At 48.4% G+C, this 21,083-nt stretch overlaps 2 protein-coding genes across 10 annotated transcripts in view; one reads left to right on the top strand and one right to left on the bottom strand.

The window, feature by feature from the left end:
* STAT3 (signal transducer and activator of transcription 3) overlaps nucleotides 1-12,195 on the top strand; it is an 82,852-nt gene extending 70,657 nt beyond the window's left edge. For 3 of the 8 annotated variants that reach the window (XM_037808176.1, XM_037808174.1, XM_037808175.1), the window contains exons 12-24: nucleotides 297-326; nucleotides 426-519; nucleotides 626-673; nucleotides 2,495-2,578; nucleotides 3,526-3,624; nucleotides 3,786-3,921; nucleotides 4,679-4,731; nucleotides 4,910-5,004; nucleotides 5,127-5,266; nucleotides 5,766-5,978; nucleotides 8,942-8,984; nucleotides 9,270-9,382; nucleotides 10,054-10,109. In XM_037808176.1, the coding sequence (XP_037664104.1) occupies nucleotides 297-326; nucleotides 426-519; nucleotides 626-673; nucleotides 2,495-2,578; nucleotides 3,526-3,624; nucleotides 3,786-3,921; nucleotides 4,679-4,731; nucleotides 4,910-5,004; nucleotides 5,127-5,266; nucleotides 5,766-5,978; nucleotides 8,942-8,984; nucleotides 9,270-9,382; nucleotides 10,054-10,109 (1,204 nt within the window). Of the gene's footprint in view, nucleotides 1-296; nucleotides 327-425; nucleotides 520-625; nucleotides 674-2,494; nucleotides 2,579-3,525; nucleotides 3,625-3,785; nucleotides 3,922-4,678; nucleotides 4,732-4,909; nucleotides 5,005-5,126; nucleotides 5,267-5,765; nucleotides 5,979-8,941; nucleotides 8,985-9,269; nucleotides 9,383-10,053 lie in introns of all 8 variants that reach the window. The other 5 variants (XM_037808172.1, XM_037808179.1, XM_037808178.1 and 2 more) reach the window with 4 other exon arrangements.
* A 1,417-nt stretch (nucleotides 12,196-13,612) lies between these two features.
* Nucleotides 13,613-21,083, bottom strand: part of LOC119513188 (signal transducer and activator of transcription 5A) — a 17,932-nt gene continuing 10,461 nt past the window's right edge. For both annotated transcript variants that reach the window (XM_037808170.1, XM_037808171.1), the window contains 10 exons: nucleotides 20,141-20,228; nucleotides 19,916-20,038; nucleotides 19,469-19,561; nucleotides 18,785-18,991; nucleotides 18,073-18,167; nucleotides 17,842-17,972; nucleotides 17,223-17,378; nucleotides 16,461-16,512; nucleotides 16,071-16,178; nucleotides 13,613-15,058 (listed from right to left, as the gene is read on the bottom strand). In XM_037808170.1, coding sequence (XP_037664098.1) covers nucleotides 14,896-15,058; nucleotides 16,071-16,178; nucleotides 16,461-16,512; nucleotides 17,223-17,378; nucleotides 17,842-17,972; nucleotides 18,073-18,167; nucleotides 18,785-18,991; nucleotides 19,469-19,561; nucleotides 19,916-20,038; nucleotides 20,141-20,228 — 1,216 coding nt within the window. In that variant the 3' untranslated portion in view covers nucleotides 13,613-14,895. The remainder of the gene's footprint in view (nucleotides 15,059-16,070; nucleotides 16,179-16,460; nucleotides 16,513-17,222; nucleotides 17,379-17,841; nucleotides 17,973-18,072; nucleotides 18,168-18,784; nucleotides 18,992-19,468; nucleotides 19,562-19,915; nucleotides 20,039-20,140; nucleotides 20,229-21,083) is intronic.

Below are 21,083 nucleotides of genomic sequence, written 5' to 3'. Positions count from 1 at the left end.
GGGATGGATGCCTGAGTTGAATCAAGGTACTCTTAGGAAGAGGGGAAGTAGATGTTGGGTAGGCAACCAACTGTGTCCAACACATAAGCATTTATAGGGTTGTTACATTTCACACATAAGATGTAATTGAATAGTTAGAAGTTGTTCCTGGGACCACAGTAGTTTTCCCATCAGAGTAAATAATGAGTGGTCAAAATAGGCTTCTTTTCCCACTCTGTGTTGTACAGTTCTATGACAGTAGGCTTTTTAAAGAAACGTGGAACCTATTTTATTAACAAAGTTTGTGTTCTTAACAGAGACTCTGGGGATGTTGCAGCTCTCAGAGGGTAAGTTCAGCCTGGAGGCTTCCTTTTGTTCTGTTTAATCTAACTTTGTCTTCTGGCCACTCAGTAACCTGTGTGGTTGGTTTTTCTCCTGTGATTCAGATCCCGGAAATTTAACATTCTGGGCACAAACACGAAAGTGATGAACATGGAAGAGTCCAACAATGGCAGCCTCTCTGCAGAATTCAAACACTTGGTACGTGGGAGAAGCCTGGACTCCCCCTTCACAAAGGGAATCTGCAATGTGAGTGTTAAGAGGGGAGAGCCTTTTGTGACAGAGGTGCTTTCTGTTTTTCTTACAGACCCTCAGGGAGCAAAGATGTGGAAATGGAGGTCGAGCCAATTGTGACGTAAGTTTTGGTGGGGATGAAAACCACCTTGGAGGATTTTCTTTGAGGGAGAGAGAAGAATGAGTCTTCTTTTTACCCAGAATTAGAGACATCAACCTGCTGTTTCAGCTGTAGTCATGCCGGAAAATCACCATGGGCCAAGTGATATGATCAAAAGTCATTTATGCCTTAGAGTTCTCTGGCTCAGAGCTTTTTCTTGATTGTCCCTGGAGTTAGCTCATCACTAAGGAAAGTCCCTTGCTGGGTAGTTATCCACACCCATTTGGTAGAAAAGAAGCTTTCCACCTTGCCTGGGGCTTTCCAAATTCCCCTCCCAACTTCTGCCAGTGATGGCACACTGCTTGGATCTATTTGGGGCCCTGTTTTTCTCACTAAGGTGGAATAAAGGGTGTAAAAATAACAGATTTGAGGTTTTTAAAAAGCAGAAGAACAAAATCTTTCTTATTCTTTACCTCCCTCGTTTCTTCTCTGCCTCCCATTGGTTCAGATTATTGAATTATTTAGTGAATAAGGAAGTGAATCACTATCTCTGAACTCAAAAGTAAGAAGAAAAGAGAGATCACAGAATGTATGCATTTTGGTCAGGGCAAAGACACCTTGTTCTTTTTTCTGATGTTTGTATATTTCCTATTCCCTGGAGCCCATCTTTCCTCTCTAAATGGTAGCAGACCTTTTTTTTAAAAAACAAAAACAAAAACAAAAAAAACAAAAAACAAATTGAATTAGAACAACATAATATTTGAGTACAGTTAGTGAGGAACTTTCTATGCAATGATATGGAAAAGTGCATGTAACATATTTGTTTAGAAAAAGCAAGATGCAAAATAATTTGAGTAGTATGTTAGTATTTTTGTTTAAAAGATACACTGCAAACTGTTTTATGTATATTCATGTATGCTTTAAAAATTCTGGAGGGATCTAAACCAAACAGTGCTTACATCTCAGTGGTGCTGTCGGTATTTGAGTCTACTCTATACTCTCTGTAATATTTGCATTTTAAATTGAACATTTTAAATTTTGTAATCAGAAAAATAGAATTTAAAAAATGAATTGGAATTCTGTTTCTGAGAACCGTTCTGGTAAGTCTTGTTCAAAATAAGGGTGCTGTACTGCTGATGGTAGTCGCTATGGAAAACAATTTGGCATTATAAAAATAAACATATATACCCTAAATAGGGTTATGTAGCCCATAACCCTGCAATGTCACTCTCAGGACTATACAGTAGAGAAATCTTTGCATATGCATGGCAGTACACATGTACAAAGTATTCACAGAAGCCTGTTTGTGAGCTCTAAATACAGCCCTAGTAAATACCCATCAACCCTTCATTGGATGAATGATTTGTGGTGTAGTCATACAATGGAATACTCTACAGCCATGAAAGTGACTAAATTGTGGCTATAAATAACCACATGGATGCATTTCATATCAAGTGAAAAATAAGTCCCAGAAGAAAATGTAGGGTATGATACCACATGTTTTAGGTTCACAAATATCCCAAACTAGACAATATGTATGTTGTTTAGAGATGCAAATGTGGTTAAACAGACAAACAAAAAACCCACAACTAGTAGTTAGTTCTGAGGGTGGAGGAAAATGGGACTGGGAGAGTAAAAGATCAGGTAAAGGATCATAGCATTAGAGAGTCTAGTGTTGATGAGAACTGTGCCCAGCATTGTATCCCTGGTAGTTTTCTTGGGGCAGCCTGGTAGAGTACCCTTCTTACTGTAGTGAGGCCACAGATGTCATGTTCCTCAGCTGCAGCTGGTAATACCGAATGCCGTTCTCTGAGGAAGAGAATATCCTTCTCGTTATCTTAGGCCTCCCTGATTGTGACTGAGGAGCTGCACTTGATCACTTTTGAGACAGAGGTGTATCACCAAGGCCTCAAGATTGATCTGGAGGTGAGTTGCAGCAGAATTGGGGTAGGGTTGCTTGAGTGTTTAAAAGGTACATATATTCAGCTTTAAGCAAATGTGAATGAAAATCTATATTTAAAAATTGATTTTAGGTAATTTTTATAAAGTTTCAGCAAAATAGTCTTCAAATAGCCATTTTTTAAACATATAAAAAAACATAATAAAAAAAAAAACAAAACATGGCAATCTTTCAGTGTATATTCTTATCTTAGAAAGCATGAGGGAACACACACTGGAGAGAAACCCTTTGCATGCCATACCTGTGGGAAAGCCTTCACTTATTCTTCTGACCAAAGAGAACATGAGAGAACTCACAGTTGAGAGACACCCAATGAATGCCAAACCTGTGGGAAAACCTTCACTCTATATTCTTATCTTAGAAAGCATGAGAGAACATACACTACAGAGAAACCCTTTGCATGCTATACCTGTGGGAAAGCCTTCAATGATTCTACGTGTCTTAGATAACAGAAAACACACATTGGAAAGAAGTCATGAGAATGTATTCTATATAGGAAAATCTTTATTTTTATATACTTAGACAACATGAAATTATTCAAACTTGAAAAACAAAATGTCGTTTAAATTTTCTTTTCCCAATTTTCTTGATCTTTAAATTAAGATAACCTGAAAAAGCCAGAGTAATCTTTGATTCCAGGAACCTCTCTTGGTTAGTTGGAATATATAGCTTTGCCATCTTAAGTTTTACAAATGGGAATCTGTGAGCAAATCAGATTTTACAAGTTAATGGTTATGTTCAGATAACAACCCAAGTCCCTTAGGTCCTATTGGGCGTTCTTTCTGCTCTGGGTGGAAAGCTGTCTTAGTCACACTCCTCTCCTATAATTCTTCATGTGAGACAGGGGTGAAAAGATTTTTGAATCCGGGAGGATCTTTCTGCCTTCCTAACTCATTCTCTGCTAACTCCACAGACCCACTCCTTGCCGGTCGTGGTGATCTCCAACATTTGCCAGATGCCCAATGCCTGGGCCTCAATCCTGTGGTATAACATGCTGACCAACAACCCCAAGGTTAGTGCCCTGTCCTCTTGAAAACCGTATTCTCTTGTGGCTTCTTGTGGTTTAGTGCATGTTAAGGGTACCTAGTGCAGGTCAGTAAGCACTGCCTTCTCATCTAAATTAGCAAATGTGTTGGGGTTTTGTTTTTGTTTTTGTTTTTGTTTTTTCAATAGAACGTGAACTTTTTCACCAAGCCCCCGATTGGAACCTGGGATCAAGTGGCCGAGGTGCTGAGCTGGCAGTTCTCTTCCACTACAAAGCGAGGGCTAAGCATTGAGCAGCTGACTACACTGGCTGAGAAGCTCTTAGGTCAGCATTTTACCTCTTCTCCCCCATCCTCCTCAGAAAAGGAATCTGCCAATGGGCCTTTCACTCAGAAAATATTTACTGAGCATCTGTCTTGAGCAAGGCATTGTGCTGATTCCAGAAAACGTGCCCTCCATTGGGGTGGGGAACCAGGAGTAGGAGGAAGTTTGCATCCTGGTTACCCTTTTTGTGAGGTGGGAGGCAGATTCTTTTTTTTTTCTTGGTGACTGTCCTCCTCACCCTTCCAGGGTGCAACTTCATCTAACCTTAGGAAGATATTATGAGTGCATGTTAGAAAGCAAAGGTAAAGGCTTGACATTCCCTGTCTGTTTCTTCAATAAATTATAGGCTTGTTTTTACTTTTTCCCCTGGAAAAAATTCTAGAAAAATATTTTATGTGCTACCTAAATTATAGGTAGCTATGTCCTGTGGTCCCACCAAATACAACCCTCTAACATCGGGTATCAGCTTGTTAGTCTGTGTTGCCAACCTGAAGACCACCACATGAGGCTGGGAAAAGAGCAGGGGGACTTGGGGACTTGATGGATTCTCCACCACCTCTCTCGAGCAAAACAAGTTGGTGGGTCCAAATGATGGTGTGTGTGTGTGTGTGGATGGATGGTGGTGACAGCCCTCAAATACATGAAAACCAGTGGTTTCATAGCTTGGTATGGAAAAATATGTATGTATTGTTCTGTTTTAAGAAATAATATCTTGATTCAAAGCTGAAAATTATACTACTATTTTTTTTTTCCTTCAGGACCTGGTGTGAACTATTCGGGGTGTCAGATCACATGGGCTAAATTTTGCAAAGTAAGCAATCTTGTTAAATCCTTGTGGCTACCTCTTGGGAGTGGGAGAGGGAGGGAATGCTCACCTGTGTGGTTACCATGGGGGCGGTGGGCCTGAAGGCCCTGAATTCTCAGTCCATCCACCAGTAGAAAAGTCTGGGTGGTGATACACCTGGCTTTCACATTATTCTTTTCTCCAGGAAAACATGGCTGGCAAGGGCTTCTCCTTCTGGGTCTGGCTGGACAATATTATTGACCTTGTGAAAAAGTATATCCTGGCTCTTTGGAATGAAGGGTAAGTGGAAAGGCTTCTGTCTGGCAGAGAGTGCACAGGTGTAGCCACATCACCGGGCTCTCTCAGCAGGCCAGTGGCAAGGAATACCCTCCTCACCATTATGTACCCCACTCTGGCTCCAGGTACATAATGGGCTTCATCAGTAAGGAGAGGGAGCGGGCCATCTTGAGCACCAAGCCTCCAGGCACCTTCTTGCTACGATTCAGTGAAAGCAGCAAAGAAGGAGGAGTCACCTTCACCTGGGTGGAGAAGGACATCAGTGGTAAGCTTGGACCTTGCCCACCCCACCTGGTGGCCATTGCTGCTGCTGCCGTAGCTGCTGCTAGTTTCAGGCACCTACTGCCCCCTAGTGAGCAGGCACTCCTGCTCTTGGACTTAAGAAACAGATTTGGGTGACTTTATCTTTGTTTCTTCCAACTGAAGGATTTGTTTGCCAATTTTGTTTTGCTTGCTCTGGTGGCTGATATTTACCAAAAATTGCAATTTAAATTTTATTCTTTATCCTCCTTTTTACCTACTCTGTTAATATATCCTAGGCAAGTAGTAATTTGAGTTTATTGCCTGTGACCCAACTGGATTGCCTCTCCAAAAGCCAGCCTAATATTTCCACAGTGCAAGGCCACTGGGCAGGATATTTGAGGTCTCAGGCTCTGGGATGGCATAAGTCATCTCCCCTCGAGGAAGGGTTAATCAGGTAATGTTTCCTCTGAGATCACCGAATCAAAGGTGCCATTGTCTTCCCTTCCCTTATCCCATGACAGGTAAGACCCAGATCCAGTCTGTAGAACCATATACCAAGCAGCAGCTGAACAACATGTCATTTGCTGAAATCATCATGGGCTATAAGATCATGGATGCCACCAACATCCTGGTGTCTCCGCTGGTCTATCTCTACCCCGACATTCCTAAGGAGGAAGCTTTTGGAAAGTATTGTCGGCCAGAGAGCCAGGAACACCCTGAAGCTGACCCAGGTAGTCGTTGATTTTCCACATTTCAGACATTTAATTCTGGGGGAAAGTAGGAACTTACAAGATCCTTGGAGGATAGACAGGTAATGTCTGAATAACTTGGGGGGGGGGGTTGTCTTTATTCCTCTTTATGGGAAGAGAATTTTGTGTAGTGAGTGCTTTGGGGGTGGCTGATGGGATTAAAGAGGGGAAAGGAATCAGTCATCAGATTCCGCACCATAGGGATCACCCAGTCTAAAGGGGGCAACAGCCCTGCCCCCTGGCCCACTCAAAACATCCTAAAACACTGTGAAGAGAAAGTGAGGACAGGATTCTTTAGTAACAGGATGCTAAGAAGCACAGCGCTTCTTACGTAATAGATGCTGGAAGGTTTGAGACTCAAACCTCAGTCTAGCATGCTTCCTTTTCCCCATTGCTGAACAATGTAAACAGTGTCAAGTGGAACGAATGAAGGCTTTTTTGGAAGAAATGATTGTTAGCAGCATTGGAACATGGTTTAACAGCATAATAGGTGGGGAGTAATGTTTGAAGGAAAGACAATAACTGGTAGGGAGGTGTGTAACTGGTATTTAGACTCTGCAGCTATTTAGACTAAGATGTTTTGTAATGTGCAAGAGCATATGTGTTTGTATGAATTATATAAAAATTATCTTACTTAAAACCTGAAATTTCTAGCACTGTCATCAGCATGGAGGGATCAGAGCCCCTGGTCCATCCCCATTCAAAGTTTGCTGCTTTGACTCTCTGGGTTCTCTGTCCAGATCCTGGTGAGGAGTCTATGAATTGCCATTGTTTGCTTTTATTTTAACTTGTCTTTATTGCAGAGCCTAATGGTGGGCTCTTTAAAATGACCCTTTGAGGTTAACTTGCCTGCCCCAGTTGTTTTTTTAAAAAAACTGTTTTTGTACAATGAGACACACACACATGCATACACGCACACACACACACACCAAGCTCCCTTCTATTTTTTCATAAGAAATCCCTCTGAGCAATTTTCTTGGGGTGGGGAAGAGTGGGGCATAGAAGAGAGAATTTGAGCTAATTGATAATTGCTTTTCCTTTTTTCCTTTGTTCTGTTATTGAGTTTTGTTCATAATGTAGAAGAATTTAACTCTCACTTCCTGTCTGCTACTTATCTCTCTTTCCACATTGTGCTTCAGTTGGGAGATCTGTTTATCAGCCCCTAACGCACTACTCTTTGTTCCTTCCGCAGAGGACATTTACATCCAAGTGCTGGTCCTTGAACTAATTTTGCTTTCAAGGTCCAAGCTCCCAATCTGAGGTTGCATCCTCCATTACCATCATCCCGGCCTACTGTGACCAGGAGGCCAGGTCCTTTCTTGTTGGAGACATCAGTGTTTTCTCAGGGGCAGGACACAAATCAGGAGAAAAAGATTTAATTACTTGAGTGATTTGCCTGCCAGTGTAAGGAGTGTGTGCTGAGGGGCTTATTATGAGTGTGGAAATGGGTCATAGTATGTTCGTAGGGTGTGTGTGGGAACCCGACATTAAAATGGAAGAAGGGTCTGTGACTGTTACCTCTCTGCTTCCGTGGCAAGAGGGTTACTTATTATATGGGAGTCTCTTTCAGAAATAGATTGTCTTCCCAGGATTCATAGGTCTTTTCTCCTTACTTGTCTACTGGAAGCCCATACAATATTTCCTTCAGGGAGGGATTATGATCCACTTACAAATTAGATAAATTACATTTACAACCTTGTATGGAGTCACACATAAATCAGCTTTTAGTCTCGATTCTCTCTTGCTTGCACTGTTCCATCTCGGGCTGAAGTTATTTTTCTCTGTTACTTTGATCACTGGAGAATGAACTGCTTTTCTGTCCAGAGTATCAGCTCCCTTCAGGTCTGGGCCAAAGTGGTTGGGGTTTATAAGACACTAGAACTCCGCCTCAGTAGCTCCTTTGAATTTTGCACTACGTTAATCTTTATTTCTTGACCAAAAATAACCTCAGGTGGCATTCTTAAAGCCCCTTTACACTTCTTTTCTCAGAATGTCATTGTACTTTGTGATCCCTCAGTCTCTCTCTAAGCCTAAGCTTTATAACTGCTTCTCTGGGCCCAGTCCACCCCACACCATGCCTCCGCAGTGACTGTTCACCTGAATAGCCCAGACTGCATGCCAGCATCTCCACGGCTCCCTGATCTCTGGGTGTGAGTGTTTATCATCTAAAATTCATTTATTCCAATCCTCACATTTCTACCCGTAGAACAAAAATTATAAATGACAGGGATCATAGAGAATCACACTTCCCATCCCAACCCACCCCCTTTTATTTTATACATGAGAGAGAAAGTGTCTTGCCCCAGGTCTCCTGTCATCCAGTCCTGAGATAATTGTTCTGCATGACAAAGGCACGCTCCTAGCATGTAGAAGCCACTTTTTGTTTGATATTTTCCAACTGAGAGGTTGTAAAGAGCGGCAGATTAGTGCTTTTAAGAAGAGAAGGTATAACTCAGCATTGAAGCCACAAACATGAGCAGTCTCTCTGTTCTTTTAAAGGCTCTGTGATGTTGGTACCTGAGCCGGACACCATGCAAAGACTGTATAGGCTTGGTTCCTGTGTGCGGAGAAGTTATCAGAGATACAACCAGGCCAGAATGGAATCCTTCAGACCACATATAGGCAGTTAAACGTTTTCATAATCTAGGTAAAGAATGAACACAGGGCTGGCATTAGTCTAGGCTCCAGTGGGACAAGGGGATGCCAACAAGTCTCTGCCACCCAGGAAAGCTTTGTGGAAGGAATTGAATTTCAAAGCAACAAGTGCCTGGGACATCCCGTGGTCTGTAATGAGGGAAGGGTGACTCTGAAGGAGAGGTGAGGGTCTCAAAAAATCTCTGTTTAAGGATGTAGTAAGTTTTGAGTTAGCCCACATGGGGCAGACACCTTCCTCCTGCCCTGTCCTCAAAGTTGGGTCACAATCAGTAAGCCCGTTTTCTTCTTTCCAGGTGCTGCCCCATACCTGAAGACCAAGTTTATCTGTGTAACGCCGTAAGTAGCTTCCCTTCCCATTTTGCCTTCATTTCTAATGTCCTCAGTTATCCTCCCGGGAATAGAACGCTGGGTGAGAGTTATCCTGTGACGGGTTGGAAGTCCCTGGGCTATGTTTAGTACTCAGAGTGCCCTTGTGTGTTTAAAAAGCTTGAGCTTTTATTTTTCTGTTGGATACCAGAGTTTGATGGCTTGTGTGTGTGTGTTCTGTTCTTTTTTTTTTTTTCTCCATTGTGTCTTGTCAACCCGGCCCTTTCCCCTCCTGCTGCTCCCCATTTCCTACAGAACGACCTGCAGCAATACCATTGACCTGCCGATGTCCCCCCGCACTTTAGATTCATTGATGCAGTTTGGAAATAATGGTGAAGGTGCTGAGCCCTCAGCAGGAGGGCAGTTTGGTGAGTATTTGGTTGACAGACTTTGTCCCTATGAGGGAAGTTGGGGCCTCTGTGTGAGGCTCACTTGCGCAGAGCCGAGAGGTGGACACGCAGATTGGTAGGAGGAGGCTCTAGAGTAGCACTTTCCAAAGGAAACGGAATGTGTACCACTTGCATAACTGTCACTATTCCAGCAGCTGCACTATAAAACCAGTAGAAAGAAACAGAAGTTAAATTTAATGTATTTTATTTAACCCAATAAAGCCAAACTATCGCTTCAACATGTAAAAAAAAAATTGATGTGATATTTTTACATTCTTTTTTTTTTTGTACTTAGTCTTTGAAATTCCGTCATTGATTTAGACCAATGGCACATCACAATTTGGACTACACATTTCAAGTGCTCAGTAGCTACATGTGGCTCAAAGCTCCCTATTGGACAGGGAAATCTTAGAGCGTCTTTAAAATAGAAAGCTAAGAATGAGTTAAGGTAGGATGGAGACTGAGCCCCTCCAGAGGGCAAGTTCCTGTGGTGAGGAAAGTAAATCTGGGTTATCTGACCCTGTGTCTGCCTTGAGGGGCAGGAGATTGGGTGGCGGTGGCAGCCAGAGCCCCTGTGCTCTGAATAGCTGGGGCTGTGTGCCCTGCAGCTGCAAGGCTCAGGCACTGACCCACTTTCTCTGTTCCTCCAGAGTCCCTCACGTTCGACATGGACTTGACCTCGGAGTGTGCTACCTCTCCGATGTGAGGAGCCGAGAACGCCCGCTGCAGAGGGATGTGACTGAGGCACCGACCCCATTCCACCGCCCCTTACACAGCCAAACCCCAGAGCACCTGAAACTCCTAACTGTGTGGTTCCAGATTTTTTAACTCCCACTTTTGCTGTCTTGGGCAATCTGGGCACTTTTTTAAATAGAGAAATGAGTGAACGTAGGTGATGAGCTTTTATCTAAAAGCAAATGTGTTCTCTGAGACTAATCAGAGGATGTGGAAGGGGTGGCAAGAAGGAGAAGAAGGAAATGTCTCATATTTTCTGTTGTTCCCCATTCTCCTCTTTCAGTAGCTTTTAATTTCTTTTTCTGCTAGACAAGTGCCTCCTGGTGCCAGCAGCATCCCTCTGCCTGACTTTGTAAACTAATGCCACAGGCTGCCTCTAGCTACATACTCCTGGCATTGCACTTTTAACCTTGCTAATGTCCAGGTAGAAAGTAGAATTGTCAAAGCCCATAGGTTTCTTTAAAAAAAAAAAAAAAAATTAAAGGGCAAAAGATAAAACCCTGTATCAGCATAGCCTTTTCTGTATTTAAGAATACTCAGTTAATAGCCACCCTGGTGCTTTAAGCATTCTCCTTTCTTCAGGCTGATAATTTATATAAACCTTGAAATGGACTTCAGATGAAACCTTTAAAAGACATCTGAAGCTGTGGCTTGGCCTTTGGTTCTAAGACAAGAAGGTTTAAGGAGAACGTAAATATTTTAGGCTTTTTTTATAAACAAGATTTTTCTTTTTCCCCTTTAATGCATTGGCCTATTTAGTGGGTAAGGCTGAGCAGGCGAGTGCTTAAAACCTTTACCCCAGAATTTAGCTCCTGTTTCAGAGCCTGGGTGTTTCTGGGGGTGCCTTATAAGGGCTAGGATGATTCTTCCCTTCTACAGGTCCACCTGACCCTCCCAGTGGTTTGTCGGCTTCCCATGGCTCAAGTCTCTCGTCCTGCTTGCTCTAGGATCCTGGTCTCAGGACCTCATGGAATAAGAAGCAGAGAGTTACAGGTTAAACATGACTCAGACTGTGGGGCTCCAGCAAAGTGTCTTGTTGAGCTCAGGGAATATGGTTCTTGCCCCACGTTCTTACTGATTTCCAGAGCACCTTAATCACTTCTTCACTTGGTTAACCGCGGGGCAAAGGCTTACTGATAAACCAGAGGTCTGTTCCCTGTTTGTATACCCTGGCCTCCCTCCAAGTCTGGTGATTTGTCTTCTCACCACTGGGGCCCCATGTATGAGGCAGAACAGCTAGTGCCTGAACCTCTTATGGCGTTCTGTGTCTGCCCACCTGCCATCAGTCAACTGAGTTTCGCTGTGCATTTTGGAATACTTACCAGTGTTCTGGGTGATGGACCCAGATATTTGGGCCTCCTCTGCCCCAGAGTTATGGCTGGATTTGGTGGCTGAAAGCCATCTTGTCTCAGTTAACCTGAGCTTCTTTGGAATTCTATTCATTATACCCAAGTTAATTAGCTAGTTTTCTGAATTAAGGGGGTGAGGACCTTTTCTCCAAGACAAACATGGTGTCCCTCCTGACCATTCCTATCTTGCTGCCTAGAAAAAGTTGATGTATAGTACAAAGCTCTCCCTTCTCTAGCAACACTCTAGTTCTTAAGCTTACCTCATAAGCTGAGAGAATATTTAGAAAGGTGAGACTTGGGCTTTCCATTGGGTTTATGTCATAGGGACCTAGGGAAAGGATGTGGAATTCTCTGGAGCAGATATTGTAAAGTTCATGGCTTTAGGTAGCATATGCATGTTTTTAACTCTGATTATAGCTGAAGTCCTGAGAGGAGCTGAGGCTTGTTCTGGCCCCTCCCTCAGAGAACAGAGTCCCCCAGGACCTGCCTGCTTTCCACCGTTGCCCTCCCATCCCCAAGCCAGCCAAGAGATTCCCATGGATCACTTAACCCATCTACAGTGGTTTTTAAGCTGCTGTCCTGGGCACTGCATTCAAATTCCAATGTATACTTCATACTGTAAAAATTTATATTATTGTTTGTTTGTTTTTGTATATTGCTGTATCTACTTTAATTTCCAGAAATAAAAGTTACATAGGAACCATCTGATAACCTGTTGGCTCTGTCCGTGGTTGGGAAAGGTTCCCGTTCCCCCTGATTAAGTTCTGAGTGTGTGTGTGTGTGGGGGGGGGGGGTTACAAATAGGTTGAGCTTGGGATAGGAAGGCGAAAGGAAAGGGCCTTGAGAGGAAGTGGTTGTCCCAGCTCCTGGGCTGAGGATGTGCTGGCCTCTCATCCCTGAGCGTAGCCCTGTCCCATCCTATGTCAGCCAACAGCCTGGAGATGTGGGGTAGCCCCTGAGGAGCGAGGGATCATCCCCCACTGGCAGAGTAGACACCTCCTTCCTCCTTCATGTGGCCTTTACAAACTGCTGTGTCCTGTTTGGGGTCAGATAAGCTACAAAAGGGAGGCCCCCCACCACCCAGGGCCTCCTCTTGCACCGTTGGCTCCATTATCACTTTCTCTTCAGTTCACTCCATGGGGACAACAAATCAACATTTAGCTGGCCAGTGCTGCAGGGCCCCTGGGCAGCCGGTGGTGATAATTCAGGGAGTGCTTGTACATCGGCTTCAGAGCCCACTCTACCCTCTCCCTACCACTCCCCTCACGCCTGGAGTACCCTGGAGACTGAGACGGGGTCTGAGATAGGAGCTGCCTTCCCCTGCAAAGACCCGAGATGAGTAGATTAGTGCCGCCTCTTCTCGGGGCTGCTGGCTGGCGGCTGCCTGCTTTCCCTCCCCACCCACCCGCCAGCCCCGCACTGGGCCCCCGCACTGGGCCCCGCACCTTTGTGCCTTTGGGCCGGCTGCAAGTCCCTGCCCCTCTTCCCCTTGCTTTGAACTCTGAAGAAAGCTAGTCAACAGGTACTTCTCCAACTGCCCCACCCCTAGGAGGGAGAGCGTGTTCAGAGCCTGGGGCCCCGGACAGCATCTGCACCAGCTACCGCTCGCACCTGGGGAGTCTGGACGGGGCTGCTGCTTGCTCTCTCCGCCCGCGTCCCTCTTCTCAGGCCCGCTGTTTGAAAACACAGTGGCAGCGGGATGGTGCCCCCTGCTGGTCTCTGGGAAGAGGCAAGGGGAGGACGGGACAGCTGCCGCAGCCCTCACCACCCTGTGGCCCTCAGCTGCCAGCTTCCAGATTCCCTGTAGTTGCAGCCGAGGAGAGGAGGCCCGGACCCCACTCCTTCCCACCTCCCATGTGCCACCCCCCACCGTAATTTCTACCTCACCTTTTCCCAAGACCTGGAGTCCCCTGCATTCAAATGTATGCCCCTGACCTAGTTCTTTTTTAGCCTTCCAAGACACACAGAGTGCTCAGCCCCCTTAAAACCACAGGAGAGGGGGAGAGTAGTAGCCTCAGGTGAAAAATTACAACACCAGCAAGGAAAGAACCAAACCACTCCAGCTCCAGTGACTCCCACCACTTCTAGGGACACCACCACCAGCTCCCCAAACCATATTGGCAAATTTATGAAAAAAAATATTTTATTCAAAAATCAGTTTGAGTTTTACGCAAATGTGTGGTCGATGTACAAAGTTCCAAAGCATCCCTCTTTTGGTTCCCACCTTCCTTCAGCGATGCTTAAACCCGGGACCCCCGTTTTCCCACACTCAGCACCCTGGCTGCTTGTCATAGAGCCTCTGAGGAAGGTGTGTGGGGGGGCTGGGAGCAAGACCGACTCAGACCATGGGCCTCAACCACGGCGAGGCCTCTTCCAGGTGCCACCTCCCAGGAGAATCCACCGAGATCAGCTTTTACCCCTTACTCCAGATTCCACAGGCACATGGCAAGTGGCTGTTTTGCTGCTTGACTCTGGCTTCCCAGGGTGGGGGTCAACTCTGCAAGCCCCAAGCCCTGTTCACCATGTCCTAGACCAGTCCTTCCCCCTCTCACCCACCTCTCCTGGAAGCAAGGTTGCAAACAGAGGCAGGGCAAGAAAGCAGGGGCTGGATGGAGGGGAGGGGACCTAGATGGAAAGAGAGCAGGAAATGTGGGCAAAGGCCTCAAAGGCTCAAGACCCAAGCCCCCCACCCTCCAACCACCACACCCCAGCTCAAGGCCAAGAAACCACATACTCAGAGCAGCTCTGACGGCCATGACTCAAATCATCCCAGCTCTACAGTGTAAACCGCACAGCCATGGCCCAGACAAACTCTCATAGAGTTCACAAAAAGTCTGGGGTCCATATTCATTAGATAGGGTATAAAATATTTCTAAAAAAAAACAAAAACAACAACAACAAAAAAAAAACAAACCCCGGCCTCCCTCTTGAGGGAAAGGATCAACAGACCAACTCGTGAGAACAGATGCACATATGCATAAGTACATGCACACACACACACACGCTTGGGAGGGCAAAGCTTCTTACTCATAAGTAAAACTTCAGCTTAAAGTTGCTGCCTTCCCCTTCTTGGATAACTTCCTCCAAACAGCTGCTGAGCAGATAAAGGTGCCCGCATCGAGCACCTGCAACAACAGAAGCTCAATCTCTTCCTCGATAGAGACGGATCCCGTGGACTCTCAGCAAGCCTTCATCTTAAGAAAGAGGTTGCCACAGCTGCAGCCACATACCCACGACTGCAAAGGAGAGGCAGGCTTGCCTTGTGCACGAACTCACACACACACGCACACGCACGTGTAACACGCCACCTACAAAGGCATCTGTATGCACAGAAATACTAAAATCCCGACTCCTATTAACCCTTCACGTTGAATATCGTTTCCAACAAGAAACATGGGGTTCAAATGTTCATGAGAGCGAGCCCCGGGCTGAGGTAAAGAGGCCAGCAGGTGGGGAGAGGCGGGGGTCAAGATTGTCCATCGGTCGGCGTAAGAGCTCCTCCACGTGCCTCGCGACATCCATGGTCTCATCCAGGTCGAAGTCCCCATCCTGGTCGAGGACAGGGTCAGGGCTGGGAACGAGAGAGGGGATGTCAGAGGCCTCAAGTCCCTGGGCTGCTCTCCCCACTAAAACCAGCGTCTCGTGGGCACAGAACTAGTTCTGGCTAGAGCCTTCACCCCAAAAGGGGTGAGCCACTACTCCCTGGGAGACACTCCAGTTCTAATCTCATCTCTCGCTCCCTCCCTGGGTGATCTTAGGGAATTCACTCCCCCTCTCCTTGTCCTCATCTGTGAAGAAAGGTGGTTGGGCCCACGAGCTCTGGCCACCTTCCATGTTCTTCCACAAAAGCAGAGGCCCACTCCCTGGGCACCTACAATGGGCTGGGCCTTTCAATCCCATTTCTCTAATCCTCACAGCCTCCTGTGAGGTAGCTAGTTCCTCATTTTACAGAAGAGGAAACTGAGGCTCCGCCATGTTAGGGCACTTGCTCAGGGCCGCCTGGTTGGTAGGTCGGGGGTCAGGGTTGAAAGGCCAGGCCCTGTGACTCCCCTACCCATGGCTGTTCCAAGCAGTGCGCTGCCTCCTGGACTGAGTGCAGCCCAGTCCACCCCCACTCAGAAGAGAAAGGAGCCACTGAGAAACCACTCCCACCCTACTCTGAAAAACAGCACCCCATTAATAGCTACCAGGTATCCAACCTTAGGAAGGCCACACCCGCGCAAATGCTTTGCTTGCCCTGCCTCATTTAATCCTCATCGCAATCCCTTCGGCCAGGTATTCTTGCCTCCGCCTTTTAAAGATGAGGAAACTGAGAGTTTCCATTCTTTTCCCAGTACCAGGGCTAGGACCCGGTTCCTGCTACGTCCGGCTCCAAAAGCCACGCTCTGTGCGTCCTGTGGGCTGAATCTCTCCCCCTAGCCCAGGAACGAGCAAGAGCCCGGGCCTAGGCTGGGTGGCCTCAGACCACCAGAGCTCTGCATTCCTGTGACTCTGCATTCCTTTGACCACTGGCCGTCTAGGAGTCCAGCCCAAGGCCAAGTCCCCAGCTCCTCCCCTGCAGACCCCACGAGAACACCACCTACTTCTGTGGGTACATGTTATAATGGGCCTGGGGGCACACAGCTGGGGATGGGGCCTGGTCCATGTAGGCTGCACTGCCCCCCGCAGAGTCTGCTGACGCGTTCACAAACCTGTAGAGAGAGCAGGACAGGGCCTCAGCTGCCAGGGAGCCGGTTCAGAGGGTCATCTTTATGACTTTTTCGGGATGTAGGGGGACAGTGTGCCCCTCTTGTCTCTGGAGGGTCCCGCACCACATCATGACCAAGCCCACCGCCTTCCCCAGAGCTGAGCCAAGTTTCTGGGGGAATGTGAGGCACGTGAACAGGAGGGGCAGCAGTGGGGGGGGGGGGTAGGAGAACCAGGAGAGGAGGAAAGAGGTAGCAGGGGACCCAGACCCAGCCCTCAACACTTACTCAGGGACCACCTGCTTGATCTGTGGCTTCACGTATCCGTCAACTGCTTTAGCTGCCAAGGGGAGAACGGTGGTGAGAATGAATTTGATGATGAGAACCAGGTGGGGTGGAAGACCCCCCACCCCTGCCCCCCAAGCAGTCTGCCTCCTCCCCACATCACCCTGGGGCCTTGGCAGGGAAGAGATTCCCAAGGACTCCCAATAAACACCTGCTGAAGGACCCAGCCCAAGGGTCACAAAACCCTTGGCTTCAACCCCAGCCCTTCTCCTGGTTCCTTTTCTGGCCATCTACCATCCTCTCCCTGCCCCCACACCACCAAGGAAACAAAATCAACAAGAAGCAAATCCAACCATGGATTTAGGGCAGGTGGAAGAGGAAAATCCTGTCCTATTGCTTTCTGGGCTCCACTTGAGGGCGGGCAGAGGTGAGAGCAGGTGACTGGAGTGGGAGCAGTGCACTCTCTGGGGGTCTGAATGGTCCCAGCACCTCCCTCCAGTCCAGCTGCTCTTCCTCCAAGGGGGCAGGGGTGAGAACCTGCTCGGCTTTCCACTTTGCAGAGGAAAAAGCCAGGTCCCGGTGCTCTCTCTCTCCTGCTCCCAAATTGTGAGCTCTGAGATCCTCTCCCCATGCTTTCCACCATTCCCTGGACCAAAACCCACAGGGGAAATGGCATCTCAGGGGGACCTCCCACTGCCCAGCCCCAAGGACTCTGTCTCTGGGCTGGGGAAGGGCCGGAGGGCAGCCCAGGGCATCAGGACGCACCGAGGACAGGAGTGTAGTATTTGGAGAAGACCTCATCCTTTGGGCGGTCAGGAAACACATAGATGAGATAGTTCAGGTCCCCCAGCCGGTCGGCCAGGGACCGGATGGAGAAATCCCGCGTGGTGAAAGGCTTCAGGTTCCATAGGTTACGATCAGCTGTGCAGAAGATAATCTCATTCCCACAACCCACCACCATATGGAGGAAGATCAGAGAGGGGGGACTTTAAGGCAGGCTTGCAGAGACACTCAGGCTTTCACCAGCCTGCACCACGACTCCACCCCTGTGCTCCTCAGCAGAGGGCAAGGAAGCAGCTGCAGAGACATTCTACTCACCAAACTAGCTACCAGCAAGGCTGGGTCACGGCAGAGAAGGCACCGCATGAAACTGCTGAAGGACTCACCCAGAAGCTGGGGAGCCAGGGGCCCAGTGATTTTAGGTTCTCCAAAATGGAAAATGATAGAAAAGGAATGCATTTCTGAGCAACACTCTCACTCTGAGCTCAGTTCCCAGCTTCCCTGGCAGCTAACTTCTAAGGATGCAGGCCTGATGGAGAGTGGAGAGAAAGGAAATGGAAGGCACAGCAACTGGGACCAGAGTGTGTGTAAAAAAGGTACTCACGAGAGTCAAATTTCCAGGCAATGGTGATGCCCCCAATTTCGGAGTCGCTAAAGCGCAACAAGAAGGTCCCATCGGGCTTGTTGATGAGCAGGTCATGGGCCTGTTGCTTATTCACAAAACCTAGGATGGCCCTGGGTGACAGAGCATGCAGAGTCACTGCTGGGCCACCAACCACCCTGGGTCCTGCAGCCCATGGCCAGCCTCCTAACCCCCGGGCCCCCCACTCCTCACCCGTCATTCCAATGGGGCTTGTGATGCTTCTTGAGCACTTCCATTACCCCGTCGAACCACTGCCAGAAGGTATAGTTCCAGCCCGGCAAGTTCTCCTGAGAGCCCCCCAGGAAACCCCAAGTCAGGGCTTGTGCCCCCATTGTCCCAGATGCCAACCCATGTCCTCTTGTCCTCACCCCTATCTGCCCCCAACTCCTCACCCCTGCTTGCCCCACACTCCAGCAGGCCATGAAGCAACACAGCCTCCAACCCATATCCCAGACCCTGGTGAGGAGACTTGCCTCATGCCTCTAAAACGCAGTGGCCCAAGACAACCCTACAGGGTAGGGTAGGAGGTGCAAAGATTTGTTGGTGCTAGACGGGACCTCCAAAGTCATTCCTGCCCATTCCCCTACCTCATTTTAAAGATGGGGAAACTGAGGCACAGAGCAGGGAAGGGGCCTGGCAAACTGGTTCACAGATCTAGGACCCAAGCCTGGAACCCTGACTCCCAGCTCTGTGTTCTTTCCATTGCCCTGCCCCGGTTCCCACAGCTAAGCGGAATTCCTTGAGCTCCCCTGCTGCATTTTGGGGGGTAGAAGCCCCTGTCCCTCCCAACTGTCAGGGGGTGGAGGATGGGCGGTCAGCCCTGGGCAATCACCCATCTGTGAGGTGGGGGTGGGGGTGGGTAACTGATGGTCCCAGCAGGCAGCTGGCGTCACGTGCTCCTCACCCTGTTGAACTGGGACCAGGACACGGACATGCTGCTGTAGTCCTCGAGGTGGCTGCTGCTGCTGTTGAACAGCTTCTGCGCCAGGAACACGAGGTTCTCCTTGGTCAGGCCCCGGCTGCTCTGCACTTCTGCCTTGAATTTCATGTTGAGCGCATCACACAGCTGCGGCCACAGCACCTTGTCAGGCACGGCAAATGGCACCCTGCCCTGGGGGAGAGAAGAAAGGAAAAAAGGCAGATAGAGGGAGTTGGAAACATTTACACAAGCACACAGTAAAAAGCAGAGGCACAGATACCAAGCGAGAGGGATTGAGAAAGAGCTAGAAAAGGAGACACACACAGGAGTACAGAAACACAGGGGGACACAGCAAGAAGAGTGGGCATGCAGGGACGGAGACCCAGTCCAGGGGACGGAGGACAGAGATCAGGGATCCAAAGCGCAAGCTGAAGAACAGAGCCCAGGGACCAAAGACCAGGCTGACAGACCCAAGAGACCCCTAGGTCTGAGGACATCCCTGAGGACAGGGGAGCTCACCATCGGCTGCCCTTCTCACCTCCCCTCGGCTCTGCTCTGGTCCTGGGATGGGGAAGGACCACTCAGCAGGGGACCAAGGGGTTGGGGCTGACCCTGAGGAGAGTCCTGGGGACTAAGGGGGGCCGAGGTGGGGGTCCCATGGGAACTCACAGGCTCAGCAAATGCATTGTCCCACAACACGGTGGCAGTGGCATTGTGGTCCTGGCTGCCGTGAACAATGACAACCACAGGAAGGGACAGGGTCTGTGAGAGCCGGAGTCACAACAGATGAGGGGCGTGGCCGCCATCTTGTCCTCTGCTCAAGGCAAGACCCAATCCTCCTACTTCACCCGCAACCCTGACTGCCAGCCCTCCATGCCCCTCCCCTCCCCCAAATCCCAAAGCAAAAGGAACAAAAAAGCACAATGTATTTCTTCCTGGCTTGCTGTCCAAGTATTGAGAACCGGTGCCAGCTTTTAACCTAGCAACCAGGGACCAGCAGAGCTGCAAGAGATTTCTCACTGGCATCACGGGTAACTGGTCCGAGTCCCCTGTGAGGTCTCAGAACTCTCTGCCTTTCCTAAACCAGCCACGTGGCCTCCTCCAGACGGGCCTCACCTTCACCTGGAACACAAGCTCGTTGCTGCCAACACTGAACTGAGACTCAAACAGGACTGTGAATTTCTCCTCCGTCACGGACTCTGCACCCCGCCGGTCAGCACGCTTGATCCTCTTTAGTGACTGTCGGGTGGGAGGTCAGAGGAGGACAGGGAGACAGCGGCTGGTTACAAGGACTCAGCTCTGGGCAGACCCTCCCTCCAGTGGGCCAGGCCCTGCCCTCACCATGTTCCTGAAGTGGGCGCTGAGGGTGCCAGTGGCTTGGTGATACTCCATGACGCAGCAGTTGTTCAGGATCTCTCCACTGGAATCGCTGCCGAGGAGAGGGGACCCAGCTCCACACAGGCCCAGGGTGGGAGCAGGGTCCCATCTGGAACTTGGTCTGGGGTCTTCGCTCCAGAAAGCCCCACCAGCAGCCCCCACTCCCTAAGAGTAATCCTTGGTGTCATTTGGGTTTACTGTCTTCTCCATCAACCTGAGAGTGCCCAAGGCCAGATCTTCAAGGGTGACGTCTGGGTCTCTCCCATCTAAGTTAAAAATCCACTGGGAATCGAGATTGATGCAGGAGATTTGGGAGATTCCAGTAGCTTCTAGTGAACTTAAAATAAAACCCATGACCATGGCCTATAAGGTTGTGATGATCTAGCCCCTGCCCACCTCCCCAACTACACTAGGTACCTCACTCAGAACATGCAAGCCATGCTGGCCTCTTCTGTCTGCTGAATGTGCCCAAGTTGGTTCTTGTCTCAGGACTTTTGCATGTGCTCTTCCAGTTCCCCCAAACAATCTTGCCCTTGCCCTCATTCAGGCTTCCCTGTCTAGTGTTGCTGAACCCACCGTACATCCAGATGCTACAACATCACCCTGTTCTAACTTTCTTCCCACAGTCTGTCACTTTGTGCAACTGCCTTATTTTAAAAAATGTATTGTTGTCCATCTCCCCAGCTAAAATGTAATCTCTAAAAGAGCATGAACCTCATTTGACGTCATCATTCTATCCCCAGATCACATGGTAGACACTCAATAAACATTTTTAATTGGATGACAAAGGAGGGGAATCAAGTCTCCTGCATCACTCACTCACTCAATCATCCAGTCATTGCACACTCTGTGGGTGGCCTGCCCTGCCCCTGGGTCCTCTATCCACACATGCCTTTCTGGGCACCGT

Source organism: Choloepus didactylus, chromosome 18 (genome assembly GCF_015220235.1).
Source record: "Choloepus didactylus isolate mChoDid1 chromosome 18, mChoDid1.pri, whole genome shotgun sequence".
In the NCBI taxonomy this organism is placed as follows: domain Eukaryota; kingdom Metazoa; phylum Chordata; class Mammalia; order Pilosa; family Megalonychidae; genus Choloepus; species Choloepus didactylus.
This window is presented reverse-complemented; position numbering and strand designations above follow the sequence as displayed.